General features: G+C 48.6%; 1 protein-coding gene across 1 annotated transcript; it reads right to left on the bottom strand.

The window, feature by feature from the left end:
* Positions 1 to 1027: 1027 nt before the first annotated feature.
* LOC118229981 (ras-related protein Rab-10) lies at positions 1028 to 19948 on the bottom strand. Its single transcript, XM_035422615.1, has 6 exons — positions 19258 to 19948; positions 4368 to 4428; positions 3960 to 4098; positions 3722 to 3811; positions 2689 to 2790; positions 1028 to 2282 (listed from the first exon to the last, which is right to left on the bottom strand). The coding sequence occupies exons 1-6, from the start codon at positions 19382 to 19384 to the stop codon at positions 2196 to 2198; spliced, it is 606 nt and encodes a 201-aa protein (XP_035278506.1). The 5' UTR covers positions 19385 to 19948; the 3' UTR covers positions 1028 to 2195.
* Positions 19949 to 20498: the final 550 nt, after the last annotated feature.

Genomic DNA, 20498 nt, shown 5'->3' with positions numbered 1-20498 from the left:
GGCATTGTGTTACCCAAAACCCAAACCGCAACAACACTACACCACCTATAAACTGTTTATTTTACTTTTTTTGTCATATCATTTAAAACCGAAACCAACAGACTCCAGCCAGCAGAATGGCGATATTGTTGAGCAGCGCTGAGCACAACCGCGTCTCTACATCTCGTTTAGAACCGTATGGAGTATCTAACGCTTCCGTGTAATGAAGAGGGTTAACCCCTCCCAACCCTGAACGCTGTATCTGCACCCTCACAGCAGCTGAGTTATAACAGGAAGAGCAGGCACAGTAGATATAGCCAAAGCAGTGTGCGCGCTTACAGGAAGTGACATCATGTCCCATCATGCACTGGTGAAAACAGGAAAGAGTGAACAAAAATAAAGAAATCCCACTGACCCTTGGGTCCACCGTTGGTGATCAGATGTCAGTCACGCCCTCACGCCCTCACGCATGCAGACAAACGGACAGAATTCACCTGCAGCTGAATGTCAGCTGCTCCAACAGACTCATTCATTAGTGAACAGCGGTTAAGTTGCGCATGTTACTGCCTGCCCCCCTCCCCCCAACTCCATGTCCCTCCCATTTTCACTCCTGATGTCATATCCTTTCTGCAGGCAGTGCTCTGTGACACATGAAACAGAAATCAATCGTGGAACCAAACATGCGAACAACAGCACAAAATGAACGCGCGAGCACACACACACACACACACACACACACAGACCGTGTGTATCATTTTCGTTCAGCATAGTTTCAGGATGTTCTTATTTGTATGCATTATCTTTCCAAAATCAAAATATAGGTTCAAACATAAAGAGTCTGCAACAGAGGACCTGTTGTGTGGGTGTATTATTATCCTTCTGTTACTCAGCATTTCAAATTAAAAATTAAAAACCCATCTCTCATAATAAAAGAAATATGAACCCAGCAGAGACACACACTCGTCCACATACAAATCCCTCCAGGTCACTTTTATACTGTACCATTATATATATTTTCTAAAATAATAAAAAGATAAACCACAAGTGGTAACTTAAACAAGCTTATTTTTTAATGGATCTGCAAAATTGTTTGAATTTCCAAAGAGAACTATTCAAACTACCCCCCACCCCCCTGACATTGAGTAAATTAGTGCTATTTCTCGAGAGCAAATAGGTAAACTTACAAAAAAGTTTTCCCAAACCAAAGAAATTAGCATGCAGGAAAAGTAAAGGAGGATAAAATAAAATAAAAAATGTAAAATAAATCATACTGAGAAAAAAACAAAACAAAAAAAAACGACATTCTCTTCGGTCTAATACAAGAAATTCAAACGTTTCCGCACTTCCTTTTCTTAAAAGTTTAAATCATATTGACACCGTCATGGAGAAGCAATAAGAATTTAACATTAAACTCAAATTATTAACTGTCAATGCACCACAAAGGTGGCTCTCTCGCCATGGTTACATGCTCTCTCGCCATAGTTACAGGCTCTCTCGCCATGGTTACGCTCTCTCAACTGCAAGTAAGGCACAGGACAAAATAAATCCAAAGAATAAAGTTCGAGCAAGATCTACACCGATGTTCCGTCTCACTTTCGCACTTTGTATACAAATTGCAATGACCAAATACAGTTATACACAACAGAAATCCCACTATTGTACAAAATTGTTAATTCTACACATGGTGGCGTTTTTTTTTTGTTTGTTTTGTTTTTCATAATATCCCCCCCTACACCCCATTTTAATTCTGACCACTTGTTTTGGTGGTTTTAAACCACATGGAGTTGAGGTTGATCAGGAATATTGGCTAAAATAACAACCCAAACAATTAAAAAAAAAATGTAGTGGTGAGTTGGAGACAGTTTTTTTTCTTCTTTTGTATACTTTAAAATAAATGACAAGAAACATATGATTTCTCTTTTTTATCTTTACATTTCTGAAATAATTATACTGTCAGAAAGCAGTCATGGGTGGAAGAACAGAAGGGTTAAGGTGAGAGAGGGAGAAGAGAGAGAGGGGGGGTGTTAATTTCAGACAGAAATGGTTTAATTCCAGAAAACGGCACGGAACAGCAAAGAGCGAGGGAGAGACGGAGGGAGGGAGAGGAGGATGAAAGACGAGTGAGTGAGTGAGAGGGCAGGGAGTGATGACTGAGGGAGGAATGATGGAGGGATGGAGGGAGGGAGGGATGGAGGGAGGGACAGACGGAAAGGCGTTCAGCTGCAGCACTTGCTCTTCCACCCTGTGACTCCACTCCCACTGCTGATATCTACATTCTCACTGTTGGGCTCTTTCACTGGCGTCTGTGGGGGGGGGGGCAGAGAGAGGGAGGGGGGAGGGAAGGGGGGGGCGGAGTGAGGGAGGGGGGGGAGAGAGGGAGGGAGGGGGGGCGACGGAGAGGGAGAGGAGAGAGAAAGAAAAAAAGAAGAGCAATATCAGTAAACTTAGATCTAAGCATGTTACTCTAAAACTGTATCAGATAAGTTCCATCCTTCAGGAACAACAACAACCATGTCAGCTTTTATAAATGCTGACTTCATAAAGCTTTTAAAAAGCAGAGCTACACAAGGAGACACGTTAAGTGTTTATCAGAGAACGGCATGTAAGAGGTGATCAGCTCAGCTCAGTAAATCATCAGTACAGGTGTAAACAGAGTGGAGAAATGAAAAGGGGGGGGTGGGGGGGGGAGTGAAGGGGAGAGGGACCCACCTTTCTAAGGATGTCTTCTGCTAACGTGAGGAAGGCCTTCTCGATGTTGATGTTCGCCTTGGCGCTTGTCTCGAAAAACCTAATGCCGTGTTCTCTCGCGATCTGGGGAGGCGGAGCAAAGGGGAAGTGATTACCGGCGGTTGCCGTCGGATACCGCGGTGCCGCTCGGTTCATTGGCCAACCCCAATCAGGCCCGTTCTGGCACAGGGACCAGCGGGGGGGGGGCAGGGCAGGGGGGTGGTCACACAGAAGACCGTGATCTGTGGCGAAGTGCCGACAGTTGCGAAACTCTCTATTTAAAAAGCAGGCAGCGCACATAAAACTACAGGCGCACAGAACACCGGTCTGGCCCGCGGTCAGCGGGAGTGTGGTGTTGATGTAAGACGACCCGCTCGGGACCTTGAGCAACGACCACACGCCGGGTCAGCTGACGGCCCTTTCTGGATTTATTGTGGAGGAGAGAGGTGAATCAGACCCGGCACTTCACCGCGGTTTCATGTGCCATAACGTCAGCTGACATGCTCAGGCAGCGGTGGCCGGCCGTGTGGTGTACCGGTCAGGGAATCTAGGGGGCGACGTAGCTCAGGAGGTTATCTGGCAGGGTTGCCAGTTCGATCCCCCGCCCTGGGCGTGTCGAAGTGTCCCTGAGAAAGACACCTAACCCCTAACTGCTCCCAACGAGCTGATTGGTACCTTGCATGGCAGCCTTTCACCGTTGGCGTGTGAGCGTGTGTGTGAATGGGTGAATGAGAGGCATCAATTGTAAAGCACTTTGGATAAAAGCGCTACATAAATGTAGTCCATTTACTTTACTCAAGAGGCTGTAGGTTGTAGCGAACGGTTATTGTACCTTCCACACAAGGATAACCTGAAACAGCACCGCGTGTAAAGAACAGGAAGGTCCGTGTGTAACCAACCACTGTAAGTCACAGAAGATCCGGCCACAGTGGGCGTGTCTCAGTATTCTCCACAGAACAGCTTCCTGAAGGTGACATGACGGTAAAACGACACGAGAAAGAGAGAAGAAGCTGACCTGTTCTCCCTTTGCCTTCGGAACCACCCTCTTGTCCTCCATGTCACACTTGTTGCCTAGCAGCATCCTCTCCACATCCTCGTTTGCGTGCTGAGAAACCAGAGATCTGTTAATCACTCAAGAGATGACCTCCTTACTTCCTGCTCTCCCTGAAGGGAGTTCCTGTCAGTACTAACAAAAGTACACTGTATCAGTCAGCATGTATAACAGCACGGAGGGGGGGGGGGTCCTCTCTCACCTCGTCTATGTTCCTCAGCCACTTGCTGATGTTCTCGAAGCTCTTGCCGTTGGTGATGTCGTAGACCAGCATGATGCCCATGGCCCCTCTGTAGTAGGAGGTGGTGATGGTGTGAAAGCGCTCCTGTCCGGCGGTGTCCCTGCAGCCGAAAAACCAAACGCCCGGTCAGCTCACACCCTTTGCCCGCCGCACGCCAACACTGGGATTACCACCGTCAGCACCACTGACCCTGCCAGAGGACCTGCACTACCGTCTGGCGTCCACCAGGGGGAGCCAGGGAGTCAGTGTTTAAATGAGCCGGACGCAGCGGCAGTTTGTCTTGGCAGAAGACAGGTGGAGTTCTGTGAGCTAAAATGACATCATCACCCCCCAGCCCCACCGACCCAAAAAAGGTAATTAAACACTCACCATATCTGTAGTTTTATCTTCTTTCCTTGTAATTCAACGGTTTTGATCTTGAAATCAATTCCTGCAAAAACACAAGAGGGACCACAAGAAGTTTAAGAAGCAAGAACGTAGTCCGTTATTTGAATATTTATTTGTTATGTTGTTAGCCCCAGCTGAGCGGGGGTTCAGGGGTCTGGGAGTCGTGGCGGAACATGTGATCCAGTTCTGCAGGTGAGAAGTTCCGCTGCTGGTGACATAATTAAAAACTCGCCAGAGCTGAAAGTGTAGTCTCTATAAATAACAGTAATGGCCTCCAGCCCCCAGCCCCCACAGCACTGCTTCACATTTCTTATCAGCGTGTAAAACATCCATATTTTTAACAGCACCAGCCTGTGACACCCAATTCTAGCATTTCAGAAATCGGAATTTGCTGCTACACGCACATGCACACGTGCACACACACACAGAGGCTCTCACACACACACACACACACACACACACACACAGGCTCTGTCACTCACACACACACACGCACCACACTAAGGCGCTCTCTCTCTCACACACACACACACACACACACACAGACACACACACACACACACTCTCTCTCTCACTCACACACACACACACACACACAGGCTCTCACTCTCTCCCACACACACACACAAACACACACAGACACACATAAGCCGCGTTTCCACCAAAATTACCCGGAACTTTCAGTCCCAGGAACTACTTTACCAGGAACTAAAAGGTTCCTTCAGCCAATGGTTGTCTGCGTTTCCACCGGGGTCTAAAGTACCGCGAAGATTAGGCAAATTAGCCCACTGACGTTGTCGTCGGTCCATCTGTCATATGATTTCTTCTGTAACCCTATACTACCACCGAAGTAGCCTACATTATTTTCTAATAACCGGGACAGCCCGGAGGGGTTTATTCCACTTATATACAACGGGTTACCAACAATGACTATATATGGTTACTTTTGTATTTATTGATTTTCATATATCCTCTCAAACACATTCATTAACAGCAGAAAACATGCACACGTTGTAAACAATTTGCTGTTTTATTACTTTCTCGTCGTCAATTCCATATAGGCTAATCGCAAAATGACAAGAATAGAACGAAAACTCGGACTTGCGTGAAAATGTAAATTAGTAGTGGTACAGCCACCGTTTGCTTTCCTTCGAAGTTACTGCTAGCCGAGCAGCGAAGTGTGCCCTCCAGATGCGAACCATGCACCATAAATGAGTCCATAGTCTTCCTGGTCTTTTCGTGGAATTGAAAAATGGCAGTAAAATTGAGTAAAATTACGGCAGTCTGAAAAAGCTAAAGGGAAGATTACTAGAATTAACCTGTTATTTTACCCGGATAAAAAGTGCGGAAGGTGATTTCCAGTTTGCTTGTACTGTATCACCAATGTTAATTATGCAGAACTACCGCATACCTCACATAACTGTATCAAACGTTTTGAGTCAATTACAACGGGCTAACAAAGAAAATCCGGAAGAAAATATTCAGCAACCGAATCCGTTTGAATGTTTTGGTAGCCTACGTAATATGCTGTCCCAGCACGAATGCTTAGCATTTTATAAAACGAATACTAAAGCAAGAAAAGAACAGAAGAGCACACGTTATAATTCCAAGACGTTGACAGGCTATAACCAAAAGTAGGCTACTGCGCCGCATAACATACAAGTTTGATTTGAAGTTATTATGAAAATAAATTGGTTTGCCGCTGCATATTTTCAAACATGGCGGGTAATGGCGGAAAATAAATACAACACAAATGCTACGAGTACTCGACCAATCAGAAATGTTCAGCGCTGCAAGCTCCACCCAAAAGGTTCCTGTACTTTCGGAAAGTACTACCCCCCGAGCAGGAACGTTTTGGGGGGTAAAACAAAGCCCCCAGAACTAAATTTAGACCCTAGTTCCTGCGGTGGAAACGCACTGAGTTCCTCAAAAGGTTCCTAGTTCCGGGGTATAGTTCCTGCGGTGGAAACGCGGCTATACACAGGCTCTCTCTCTCTCTCCCACACACACACACACACACACACACACACAGGCTCTCTCTCCCACACACACACACACACACACACACACACACAGAGGCTCTCTCTCCCACACACACACACACACACACACACAGGCTCTCTCGCCCACACACACACACACACACAGGCGTCAGCTGCACTCATTCGGGCCGGATGGTGTGATTGACCGGCATCCTAATTCAGGACGTCCCGGGACAGATGAAGCTGGGCTGGTAGACAGGGCAGCGATTGTCAGGACAGCCAGAGCCAGCACGGTGGCACAGCACGTATCCCAGCATCCTTCAGGAGCTGCGCCGATGGCCCTGACAGCCAGCTGCAGCCTTTAATCAAGATTGAGCTGCATTCATTTACCCCCCCACGACAATACATCAACAAGGGGGGGGGGGGGGAGAGAGAGAGGGAAGGAGGGAGAGAGGGAAGAGAGGGAGGGAGGGGGGAGAGAGAGGCGAGAGAGGGAGGGAGAGAGAGAGGCAGGGATAGAGGGGAGAGAAGGAGGGAGGGAGAGAGAGAGGGAGGGAGGGAGAGAGAGAGAGAGAGAGGCAGGGAGAGAGAGGGAGAGAGAGGGGAGAGAAGGAGGGAGGGAGACAGAGAGGGAGAAGAGGGAGGGAGGGAAAGAAAGACAGGAGAGAGATGGGAGGGAGGGAGAGGGAAAGAAAGACAGGAGAGAGAGAGAGAGAGGGCAGGGGAGGGAGGACAAGTTCTCACAGAGGCATCGTCCGTACACTTGTACTCTTTCACATCCTCGTATCCCCGCGTTCCACACAAGACTCTTGTCCCGCCATCACCGGACCCCCTAAACCCCCCCCCGCCCTAACTCCCCGAACGAGTGACTGAGTTCAAAATGCACTCGTAGAGGTCTGCGCTGGTCTCGCCCGTCCCGCAGAACAGCCAGCGCCCCGGGCCTCCAGCTGAATCCTCCTAACCGCGGGACTGGCCTGCTCCACCGAGGAGACAAAGGCCAACAGAGGAGCATTGATATGGCAGAGAAAACAAAACACAAGAGAGACGGGAACTGGGAACTGCACTTTACCACCAGCGAACAATGCCCTGCTTATGTAGCGCTTTTATTTTCCCGAAGGCCGTTTACTTTATTTTGTTTTTTGGGTTGATTTATGGGCAGACATGCCTGCTGATGGAATTCACTGTTATGTAGCATTAAAAAAAATTTTACTTAAAAAAAAAAAAAAACCCACAAAGAGCGTGGGACTTTCTCTACGTTGGAGCAATCGAACCGCAGAGAGGCCTCGGGTTTGGAGGGAAACTGATAAATTACCCCTCTGTTGGGGGGGGGGGGGGGGGTGTAACTGGGGTTCGGGGGTGGCCAGGTCCCCGAACCCGGGACACTGCAGATTTGGGCCCCCGTCCCGAGAGAGAGGGGAGAGGGGCGAACAGGAGCGCTCTGTCATCGTTTTGTAACATAGGCCTTCTTTAGTGCACATTTGCTGCACGTGATAGTCATTCTGCCCACTAGGGGGCAGCGATGGGAAAGCCTCTGTTGCTTACAGGCTCATTCGACAGGCAGAAAGCCCTCTTTTCAAACACTTAATCTACTGAACTCTGCAGTTCGCTCCACAGCCACCACTCTGAACGGGCCGTGTCGCAGCAGCCCAGGGCAGGCGTGCTCATGCGTGCCATCGGAGGTCCGGAGCACCGCATCCCAGACACTGTTGCTGGGGTAACGGTGTGCAAAGTTGGCGATTGGCTGAAGCGAAGCATGAAGGCCACAGATAACAGCGCTCTCAGCCACAGCGATCCTGCACAGGTGAGCAAGAAAGCATTACCCACAGGTTCTCACCTGTACTGCACAGGTGAGCAAAGAAGCATCACCCGCAGGTGCTCACCTGTACGGCACAGGTGAGCAAAGAAGAATCACTCACAGGTTCTCACCTGTCCTGCCACATTAAACCCAGCGAAGTGAAAATTCCCACCAGCTGCAGCTCTGTGTGTACGGAGTCTGCTGTGAGTATGGATCACATTTGCATTGCAAATAACTGGGTCAAACTCCCGAGCAAGCGCTCTGCAAACGGTGCCTTGTGTCGAGCAGCGAACGCTGGATGAAAGACGTGGTTTCTGGAAGACATCCGACCTGTCAAATTTCAGTGAATTTTGGGGGCGTGTTGATCGTGCGTGGGAGTTTCCCCCGTGTCAACACCTAAATTTCCGCACACTCCCAGGCCACGTCCGTGATCGGGGATTTCTGGACTCGGGTATTCCCCGATTAATTTGTGGACTCCGCCCACACTGAAACTTCGCGGCGTGTCCTGAGACGTGGACGGCCATGCCTGGCAATTTCCCCCGAGTGTCAAGAACACCGTGCACAAAAACAGGGCCGTTTCCGTCGCGGACACAAGCCGCACGCAGCAGGAAGTGTGTCCGTTTTCGGCTGTGCGTCCTCCCCGTACAGGCAGCGGAGCACGTGATCGCACCTGTGCGTCAGGTGAGTCACAGGAAGGACCTCTGAATTAGTGAGTCAAAAAATGGATCTGTTCCCACGACAGGACCCCAAACTCAACCAGTCCTACACCCCTCCATCTCTGAGCACCAACCAGGCTCCCCATCCGGAAGCCCCCCCTAATAAGTCTGGTTCCTAACGAGCTTTCATCCTAATGAACTCCACCCGGGGAGTTTCTCCCTGGCTGTCAGCAGGCTTTTATGGGGGGGGGGGGGGGGGGGTCAGGGGACTGCAGCGATTGGCCAAACCAGGACAATGACAATGTACCATGACAAATGTTTTGTGAAATGCGTTATACAAAGAAAATTTGATTTGATCCGACTTGGATACAGGCTGCAACCTGATAGGATACACACTGTCGCCACGGCGACATGGCGGGCGGCAGGCCACGTTGGCCCAAGTAACGAAGGCCACTCCCAGACCCGAGGCTGTCCAATCAGACGGGAGGCTCCCCTGCCAGGGAGGGGCAGGGCATTCGAGTTCATGCCCGACTAGACGAGTCGCGAATGACATCATCGGGATGGGCGCCGGAGAGAAAACCAGGAGCGGATCACAGGAGCGGATCACCAGGAGCGGATCGCAGAGAGCGGATCACCAGGAGCGGATCACCAGGAGCGGATCACCAGGAGCGGATCACCAGGAGCGGATCGCAGAGAGCGGATCACCAGGAGCGGATCACCAGGAGCGGATCACCAGGAGCGGATCACCAGGAGCGGATCGCAGGCAGCGAATCGCGTGACTCAGGGTCTCGTGCGTTTCCGATAAACGGGGAACAGGCGGACCGCTGGCCATTTCGACATCACTCTCAGTTCTGCTGACCGCACGACGTGGGGAACTCCAACAAACAGAAAGCAGCGTCCGACCGCTAACCAGCGCACTGCTTCTGCGACTGGACCAATCAGCAAGTCCCCACGTTTCATTGGGTTGGGGTTGGGTTGTGGAGGCTGGGGTGGAGATGTGGGTGTAAGTGTGGGTAGGGATGTTGATGAGGCTGGAGGTACAGGTGTGGGTGGGGGCGTGGGTTGGGGTGGGGGAGAGAGTGGAGGTGCAGGAGTGGGTAGGGGTGGGGGTGAGGGTGGAGGCGTGGGTGGAGTTGAAGGGGTGTGGGGGTGTAGCCGGGGCAGAACCCCACAGGAAGCCTGGGCGCTGAAACCTGAGCCTCTCCTGCCTGTTCATTCAGGGAATGAGGACAGAGCCGGGTGGGGGTGGGGGGGCAGTGGGGGTGGGGTGAGTGTGGGGGGGGTAGGTGCTGACGAAGCAGCCCTTCCTCCTCTGAAGGCTGCCGCCCTCCCCACCTCCGCCTGTGGTGTCCTCTTACAGGGACGGCCTACCGCACCCCCCCCCCCCACCGCACACGCCACACGCGTGTCTACACACACCCACTCAGGGTTTATGGTTGCGATAAACACACAGTGCCTTGGGGTCCGGTCGCCTTGACCGCGCTCCAACAGTCCGTCAAAAAAGGGCCTCCCCAAATCATACAGACCGGGGGAAAAAAGAAAGGATTTATCAATCCGCACCCCTCCCAAAAGAGGAAATGAAAAAATGAACGAACGAACGAGTCATTATTATTGCAGCAGTGCGTTTCCATAACAACACACATGGCGGTGTGATGTACGGCAAGAGAAAGGAGGACGTTCCCGTCAAAATACCAATCCGCCAAGAGGGACAGGGCGGTCCATAACGACGGGCGCTATGTTTGACTCGCTCGAGGAAAAGCTGGAAAAGCTTGCGGAATATTCCAAGATGATTTCAGGAGGATTTCGAGTCCTCACGGGCTGCTTTTCTCTCATTTTCTGCCAAACTTTTTTGCGATGGCATATCGATTTTAAAAAGTGCTTTACAAATCAAATTTAACTGAATTCAGCTACATCCTGCACCGCCCCAAAAAAAAAAACGACAAAAAAAGGAGCAGTTGCAAATGAAAGCTGTCGAGTTAAACCAGGTGTTTTGCTGCCCACAATCCTCCCCTCCTCAGTGCGACATTCCGAGTATTCCTTCCAGGATTCCCTGGAGCAGCGGGCCTCTTCATGACTAACGCACACACGCCGAGATGAGACCGGTCCTCTCGCTGCAAACACCGCTCGACTCACGAGCTCTGGGAACCTCGTCACACGCGGGTTTAGCGTTCAGACCCGGGCCTGGAGCCTCAACGCGGCCGAGCTTCCCGGGAATCAGCACGTCATTCCCAACTTTTCCCAAAAAAAATAAAAATGAAACGGGAATGCAACAGAGAGGCAGCGGAACAAACGGCTTTATCCACACGGGCCTGAAAGGCTAGCCGTGCTAACCGTGTTAGCGCTGACTTTCGAGACGCAGCAAACGGCACGATGACAGTCCGTGGCCACGCCTCTCACACGCCGTTGAGCACAAATCCAGTTAGCACGGTGTTTAATTTCTTTGAATGCTCACAGCCGGGGAAAAGCATAAACTGCTGTCACGTTGTATCGACCGGCAGCCTGACATTAGTGAAAATGACAGGGGAATTATACTCCTCACCACCGGTACCATGGAAACACCAGTCCTGCTCAGCCATTGGTCAGAGGGACAGCCTCTACGTAAAAAGGTGAAATAGTCATGACTCATCATGACTAATTTTGCTTTTTAATCACACTGACTTAAAATGCCCATGGACATCCTCCAGTGTACTGTCTTTTCTCAGTTAATTACCAGTCGTGAAATGATAAGCGCTCTTCTCGAAACGAGTCATAAAAGCACACGGCGTAACAGCCAGGCGATGTAATCTGTTCTTCGGTTTTAAAAAAAACAACAACGCTGCTCCCCTGCCATACGCGCTTCGTACTTACAGGAAACATTCCAACATGAAAGCGAGCCCTAGTGCTGCACGCTCTGTAGCGTGCTGCGCTGAAGGTCACGTGTGCACACTGCACGGGATTACACGCGCTTTCAAGCGACGAGCGATGGAATTCATCCACTTCTCACTCAAACCCGTAAAAAAAAAAAAATCCTGAAATTTTTTTGCGTTTGCGGTTCCCTAAACAGTTCGGTTTGAACGCGATTTGTTTTTTTTCTCTGCATGTTCCTTCACGCGCCGCCCGGCGGTTCCGCGTGGCGTTAGATTTACGGTCGTGAGCCCCACAGCGCATTCCTCAAATATCCGCGTTCCTGCAGCTCTGACGACCGCTTTCTGCACACGATCAGAAGGCAAAGGGGGGGGGGGGGGGAACGAAAGAGTGTTATAAAGGTTACACTGTGAGTACCAACCTGGCCAGAGTGTGTTATAAACACTAACACTGTGAGTACCAACCTGGCCAGTGTGTTATATACATTACACTGTGAGTACCAACCTGGCCAGAGTGTGTTATACACACTACACTGTGAGAACCAACCTGGCCAGAGTGTGTTATACACACTACACTGTGAGTACCAACCTGGCCAGAGTGTGTTATACACACTACACTGTGAGAACCAACCTGGCCAGAGTGTGTTATACACACTACACTGTGAGTACCAACCTGGCCAGAGTGTGTTATAAACACTACACTGTGAGTACCAACCTGGCCAGAGTGTGTTATAAACACTACACTGTGAGTACCAACCTGGCCAGTGTGTCTTATACACACTACACTGTGAGTACCAACCTGGCCAGAGTGTGTTATAAACACTACACTGTGAGTACCAACCTGGCCAGAGTGTGTTATACACACTGATACTGTGAGTACCAACCTGGCCAGAGTGTGTTATACACACTACACTGTGAGAACCAACCTGACCAGAGTGTGTTATACACACTACACTGTGAGTACCAACCTGGCCAGAGTGTGTTATAAACACTACACTGTGAGTACCAACCTGGCCAGAGTGTGTTATAAACACTACACTGTGAGTACCAACTTGGCCAGAGTGTGTTATACACACTGATACTGTGAGTACCAACTTGGCCAGAGTGTGTTATAAACACTACACTGTGAGTACCACCCTGGCCAGAGTGTGTTATAAATACTACACTGTGAGTACCAACCTGGCCAGACTGTGTTATACACACTGATACTGTGAGTACCAACTTGGCCAGAGTGTGTTATTAAACCCTACAATGTAGGGTTTAGGATATCGGAGGGATAGTGTTCTTGATTCTCGGTATGTGGCTGTTTGTCACAGAGGTGATACCGAAAAAAGTACCAGGTACTATCCACAACTTTTGCCCGATGGAAAACCAAAAAAGTTGAGTAGAGTCGAGTCGAGCCGGTACCATGCGGTGGAAAAGCGCCTAAACACTACACAGGCCGTACAATTAATCATCGCTCTGGCGAATGCTTACCTAACACCCAAAGCTTGCAGGTTTATTATTTTTTTCACAGATTCCATTTTAAACGAGTCGGACGAGTTTGCGTTTCGCAACACCCGTCGGCAGGGGCTCGCACAGCAGCCGAGGAACCGTGGGAGGCGGCTCGCAAAACGGTACGATCCGCACCGAAACGTCCCGGAGCCAAACCCACAGCCGGGACGCAGCCCGTTAACGAAAACCATCACACCTCAATCAATCCGCCAAAACGATACAAAACGTGACGCACTGTATTGACAGTCTGTCAGATTTCATGAGAAAAATTTTTTAATTCTGTTTTTTTTCTGTTTAATTCTGTGGACAGGCCCCCCGTTCTGCCCACCACTGCTGGCCAGTTTGCCGTTAGTCTGGTGTGCACGTCCTGCAGAACCGCCAGGCCTGCTCTTTTTAACATTCCGAAGGGCCTCCGATTCCACCAGAAGGATTCCTGGTAAGGCACCCCAGACGTTAATTACTCTACGTGTCCAGTCCTCCCGGCCAATCCCAGAATGCATCTGTCCTCGGGGGCCCCCTTCATTCCAGCAGTGGACTGTGAGCCCCGCCCTCTCTGGTCTGACCTCATAACGCACAGTCATATGACAGCTACCTTCTAAACTTCGGATGAGCGCACAAACGCGTGGAACTAGGCTCCAGGGTCACATTTCAATGTCCGTTGAACGTATCTTAAATTAGGGCTGGGGGAAAGGGGGAAGGGGGGGTCTGTTCCACGGACCCACTGTGACCCCCCACCCCCCCAGGTCTGAGGAGAAGCTCAGCCAGGCAAGGCCAGGGAGCAAGCCAAACTGTTTCCGCCATCTTATCCACTTTAATAATTAATTGTTTTATGGGATAACATTTCCTCTTGACGCATTTGTGCATTGTGCTTCTATCCACCCCCCCCCCCACCCCCCCAACAAAATAACACACCCCAAAAACCAACACAATCAAAATGCGAACAGGAGCCTAATGTTTGCAATCACCTCACAGAAATGCTGCAGTCCGTTTCATACCATTTCCACATTAAGAGCTTCCTTTCCAAAGAGAACATTCACACTTACAGTAGAGAAGTACATCATTTATCCAAAAAAAATGATCAAAATGACCAAATACTGTGCAATGCTGCTTTTCAGGCATTTATAAGCCCTGCATTGGACCACAACACCCAGCATTCTCTTCAGCTACAAGGTTTTACTTGAAGAGGAATACTGCTGAAGCAACCAATAACTGACAGAAACATAGCTGCCAATTACGATCAAATAATTATAGAACGTGAACGTGCACCGCAACTTCTGCAACAAAATGAACTTGACTCACATTCAAATCAACACTGAACTGTGTAAACATTAATTACCCACAGTTTTGTTGTGCAAATGAGCAAAACCTCTAACATATAATTTAACACTTGTTTTTATTACCATAGTCCATCTATTTTCTGCATAGGCCCCAAAAAAGACGGTCAACCTCCCTTCTCGCAATCACCGCTTTAATGGCAGCTCCCCACAAGTGACAGCAGTACACCAGCGTTACCAGTAGATGGCGATCACACCACTCATAAGAGCACACAAGGAAACAGTCACAGCTCTGGAACGTCAGCAGTTCTGCTGTTTCCACTAATAGAAATCGGGCGACAGGGTGACATTTAGCCTATTTATTCCAAACACAAAGCAGGCTGCGTCGACCTCAACTCGTCATGTTAAAGGGAAGGAGACTTGAGCAACAGAGTAATCTGTGGTAACAGCTTAAAACAACCCCAAACATTACAACTTTAGAATTACAACTTATTTCAGGCCGGCAGAAATGTTGACCTCAAACACACACACACACAAGCTCACTCACTCACACACTACTCTCTCACTCACGCCACTGGATTTAGGTGATCATTCCTCCCTCTGTTATCAGATATGTTTTTAATGTTGTTTTGCCTTTGGATTGTACTTGACATGCCTGAAGAATGTGTGTTTAATTCTCTTCATTCAGCTCAACGGTTCATCTGGCTGTACAATTCCGCGTTTATGATGCTTCTGCGTAACAGTCACGTAAGGTGTAATATTTGTGAGAACCTGTGCTCTCCAGTGATCACACTGCCTCTCTTTAGGAGAGGAGAGTGACCGGGCTCTTTCCCGCGGAGTGCTGCAGCAGGACAGGACAGCGGACAGAGAAGTTTCCGGGTCATGTATTTTAAGACTCTGAGCTCGGAGACCGCCTCTGTGCGCACGCTGGTGGCGGCGGCGTCACTGCCCTGTCAACGGTCAAACGAGAACCGCCGGGAGTACACCCCCCCCCCCCCCCCCACAAAAAAGACCCCAAAATACTGCCCCACGGCGAGCCTGCACCATATCCCAGTACTCTTCCCTTTCAGTCTTATTTAAAGCTCAAAAACCACACGCGCCCCTGCAACACGCTAAGGACTCCACTACAGGGGGCGAAAGTTACCTTCTCAAACTCCCGAAAGAGTTTGAGAAGGTAACCAACACTCAATCATGTTCCAACACTCAATCATGGCCTGTGCAGTGTCAGGCTGCCCTGCTAACTGGCGGGTTGAGTTATTCTTTTTTGCTGTGCAGATTCCAGGCGCTGTCACTCCGTAAGCTAATGCACAGGGACGTGCCCTGCAGAAAAATCACCTGCTGTGAGACGAGACTTCGCGTTACATGTGACGCATGTACACTTTGATCCCAGCTCTAACAAACCTCAGACTGTTAAAGAAGAAAAAAATAGAAGAAAAAAAACCAAACCCGTTTCTGCCAGTTCTGCTGGCTTTTCCGCGTCAGCTTTCTCTCATTACATCACAAAGCTAATGTGGTCACCTCCGGAACGACGCGTAACCGCACAACCTGGCAACCACGACAGTGGTCGGGTCCAAACTTACGGGCCTAGTGGCCCAAGTAAGCTTCATTAAAAAAAGCCCCATGTAGGACGGTGGCTGGAGAGAGAACAGCGGAAGATTAAACGTTCGCCCTCAACACAGTAACTCTGAGCTCAACACAGTAACTCTGAGCTCAACACAGTAACTCTGAGCTCAACACAGTAACTCTGAGCTCAACACAGCAACTCTGAGCTCAACACAGCAACTCTGAGCTCAACACAGTAACTCTGAGCTCAACACAGTAACTCTGAGCTCAACACAGCAACTCTGAGCTCAACACAGCAACTCTGAGCTCAACACAGTAACTCTGAGCTCAACACAGTAACTCTGAGCTCAACACAGTAACTCTGAGCTCAACACAGTAACTCTGAGCTCAACACAGCAACTCTGAGCTCAACACAGCAACTCTGAGCTCAACACAGTAACTCTGAGCTCAACACAGTAACTCTGAGCTCAACACAGTAACTCTGAGCTCAACACAGCAACTCACAACAGAACTGCTGGCTGCTGCAGTTGTTCCAAAATTGAAGTGCCTTTTTTTCCTCCCCTCCCACAGGGGGTTTTGGTGAGTTTTCTGGCCACCCTCCTGCATCTCAAGTGGCCAGGACAGCACTACATCATCAATAGCATCTTATTGCGAAGAGCTGGGTGTAAACAAATCTGGAAACTCCCAGTCATGTGCACCCTTGGCCAGTTACTTGAGTTCATTTCCTTAGTCGAAAAAAAAAAAAAAAAGGAGAACCCAGTTCCCAGAATCCCATCTGTGCCTGTCGTCTCTTCGCTTCTCTCCGTGGAGACAGATTTAAAAAGTCAAACACAAGGGCAGGGCCGTTTGATCTGGCCGTTTGCCCCCGAATCGCCCACAAAATCCTAAGCACAAGTCCTCGACCGAGAGGGACGGTGAGAAAACGTACCGCTCTGAACAAATTAACGCCTGTAAGACTCAGACTCAGGTGCGGAAAGGTATCACAGTCCAGTGCCTTCCCTTCCAGATCCCAGCGGTCGATACAGCTTTAATAAAAAAAACCTGCACTGTCTACAGCACTACAGACTACAAACTCATGCAGTCATGAACCGGCAAGTTTGAGCAGATTTTAATAAGCTCTTCTCCCAGACTTTCTACGTGCTGCTACCAAACCTCTCCTGGCAACAAGCTGGCTGTACTTTCATATACAACACACAGTGCCATCAAATTATATCACAGTCCTGTGCATTTATAAAGCAAACAACCTTAACACATACACATGCCACTACTGGTGAGGCCATTTCTAACGTAAACATTATAATAATATGTTTCTGTTATTTAAAAACAGAATACAACTACCATTGTCATTTTAGTAGCAGTGCAACAACAGATATTGTCAGAATTTTAATGACAACAGCTGGTATTGGCAACTACGTTGCAATGCTACTGAATAAGCGTAGTTTCACACCTATTATGAATGCTGGCAAACTAAAACTCTCACGTGAAATTGAGGCTTACGAGCAAATGCACCGTTTCATAAACGGAAGATTTACATGCAAATTCTAATCCTCCGACTTCAGAAACGCAGCTGGTGACGTAAGGAACGCTTTTTGCTCCCAGCGTCAGGCAAGAACTGTTCACTGAACGATGCCAAAGGATCACGACGTTCCTCGATGCAACCGGGCCTCAGCCAAACCGATCACTTGTGTTTTCAATTCGGCGCTACTTCCGTTCAGTCTAAGAAAATCAGTATAGAGGTTAATGTATAATTTGTGAATATAGTGCAACCTGGGGCTCGGCAGTAAAGAAAAGGGTCGTGTGACTGACAGGCCATCAGGTTCAGTGTTAAATGTAGAGAGAACAGACCGTTCAACCACGGCGTAAATTTCCAGCTGCACAACGGAATCACATGTAAAAAAAAAACGTAAGCTATGAAAGTTGCCCTGGTTACCGGCGTTTGCCGAGAAAAACACTGCAAATAACAGTCATTTCAACATGCCATATGCAATAAACCACTTACCAGAATGGCACCGGCAATGGTCAACACACTCATTTTATAAAACACAGGCCAAGAGGGAGAGCAGAAGACCTGCCCAGACAGGCAACTTCTTCACAGAACCAAGGTAAACAGAAGCTTCAAAACTGCCGAGAGAGATTTGATAATACTGCCAAAAGCGCACGGAGTTTAAAAACGCCTTCAAGCACAAACGATCGAAGACAAATATCTCCTGTTCCTTTAGAGCATACAAACTGATGAGTAATATAAACAGGAGGAGCACCGGCCTATTTAAAGCTTTAGTTTCCGATTCACGCTTTAACCGAAAATGAGAAAGAACCGAAGAAATACGCCCAAAAAGGGGACGTTTACTTGCAGTAATATGATACAAGCAGCCATACACTCAATGAACCTCTCCCCGAACATTTCTGTGTTAAGCAAAAGTCACGAACCACGCAACTACGCACAAAGACAGCTTGCTAGATTCCAAAATGTCTGTATTGCCAATACAGGGATGCATAAACTAAGAACCAGATCTGGAGCCGGAGCTGCAGCTATCAAGCGAAACAGGTTTCTGTTCTAAATTTCAAGGTGGGGCACTGGTGGAGTAACGTTAGCCTTTAGCGAGATGGCTAGATAGCAAGACAGACAATTCTAAAAAATATTTATTAATAAAACTATTGGCCTGTCTGGAGAGCTATCCGGGTAGCAACATAAGACGCCCCGGACAAATACGAATACAAGAAAATAAGCGCATAAACCAAAATTATATGATGTTAGCAGGCAGGCAAAGTGCATTCTGATAGTCAGTTAGTCAGGCCTCCCCGTTTAAGAACCTCGGTGGATTCATTTCACCCGCTACCGTTAGCAAGCATGCTAGTGATAATTAGTCCACACAAAGCCGGTTTTCAGCAATCGGGCCAGCAAGCCGGCTAGCTAGCTAGTTGCTAAAGTCAATATCCTTACTTTAACAGTAAGGTTGGCTGCATCTTTCCTGTCGTCAACAACCCTGTCACCACATCACGTCAAACCGGCACATAACGTTATTTAATAATCGAATAGAAAAATACAGATATTTTGCAACGGCGGCTGCTTAACGTGCATGTACAGCGGGCTAGCTCGCTAACTAGCCGACATTACTGAGGGCTGGTGGTGTAGTTAGTTGTCCAGCCTTGTCACTAATGCTATCTGGACTGCTATCGTCAGAAAATCGGCAAGATGGGAAACTAGGTATCTTAGTGAACTAACGTTAAGATAAAAAACTGACAAGTGTGGTGCACAGTGTCTCACCTATAGTGGAGATGAATGTGGTGTTGAAGGCGTCGTCGGAGAAGCGGAACAGCACACAGGTCTTTCCCACACCAGAGTCTCCGATCAGGAGGAGTTTAAACAGAAGGTCGTACGTCTTTTTCGCCATTTAGCGTGCTGTGTTCTCAAGCCAGTGGAGGAATCAAAAGAAATAAAAACCAACCTAACTGCAAATCAGCTATCCAATAAAAAAGGGATCGCTTATTAAAAACAGATAGCCAATTCTGCTAACGTTAGCCAACTATGCTACGTGGTTTTTGTTTACGATAAATGCCACGCGATGGCTAGCAGGCTGTACAGCGTATGTGTCTTCCCAATTTTTAACAATCCTCTTCACAATAAGAGGGTTTCTTGCTCTGTTTCTCCACCCGATTTATTTCCCTTTTCCACTCTTTTCTTTCTCCCACACAGTCGGGACAAAATGGCTCCCCTCTCAGTCCGACTTTACTCTTTCTTCAAACTACCAGCAAGCTGATTCAAATTCTTGGCATACCCCCTCATGCCAACCCTTTCTAGGCGCGGGATCCGGAAGAATAAAATATCTTACAAAAGTATGAGTGTATAATAATTAACGACCTTATGATTGCCCTTTTTATTTACAAAAAATATTTTCACACTGAAGCACAGACGACCGCCGTCGCCTTCGAATACAGCCCCCAAGGCGACACCCTAGATATTGTGGCACGCCTCGTTTCCGCCCATTGCCTCGCCTTTTTCTCGGGGATTGGAGTTTTCGCCGTGCTTCTCAAAATAAATTCAGATTGTGATTCGAGAGATTCGAGATTCAAGGGGCGAGTAGGCGTTTCTGCCGCTGAGTTGTGGAAAGGGCAAATGTTACTGAACGAGCATTTCTGACATGTTGGCTCTCGTTGCGCGAGCATCCGCGACTTTCACATATCTCGCCCGCTGGAGCCAAAATGGCTGCCATTTCTCATGAGGCTTATGCACTTACGGGGCGTGTTATTTCAAGCCAAAATGTGAGTCAAACTGGTGATGTCACCAGTAATGTATTGTACAGGCGTGGCCCAGACATAGCAATTTAATGTTATATTTCTGATACAAGATTATGGAGCGAAATAGCAACAGGATCTGCTGACTACCGATGTCCTTTCTCAAAGTTCCCTTGTATATGAGCTTTGTTGTAATACAATCAAGAGGGATCCTCCTCGCCTCAATACTCTCTCTTCTGTGGTCAGGTGCCCGATATTTAAGGGCCGATGATA

The sequence above is a fragment of the Anguilla anguilla genome, chromosome 6 (genome assembly GCF_013347855.1).
Source record: "Anguilla anguilla isolate fAngAng1 chromosome 6, fAngAng1.pri, whole genome shotgun sequence".
Classification (NCBI taxonomy): domain Eukaryota; kingdom Metazoa; phylum Chordata; class Actinopteri; order Anguilliformes; family Anguillidae; genus Anguilla; species Anguilla anguilla.
The sequence above is the reverse complement of the archived record's forward strand: the minus strand, read 5'-3'. Positions and strand labels throughout refer to the sequence as shown.

Excerpts from the sequence above, each read along its gene's own strand:
- LOC118229981 (XM_035422615.1), bottom strand. The coding sequence starts at position 19,384 with ATGGCGAAAAAGACGTACGACCTTCTGTTTAAACTCCTCCTGATCGGA. Across the intron at positions 4,429-19,257 it reads CACATTCATCTCCACTATAG|GAATTGATTTCAAGATCAAA; the intron begins GTGAGACACTGT and ends GTGTTTTTGCAG. Across the intron at positions 2,791-3,721 it reads CGAAGGCAAAGGGAGAACAG|ATCGCGAGAGAACACGGCAT; the intron begins GTCAGCTTCTTC and ends CCGCCTCCCCAG.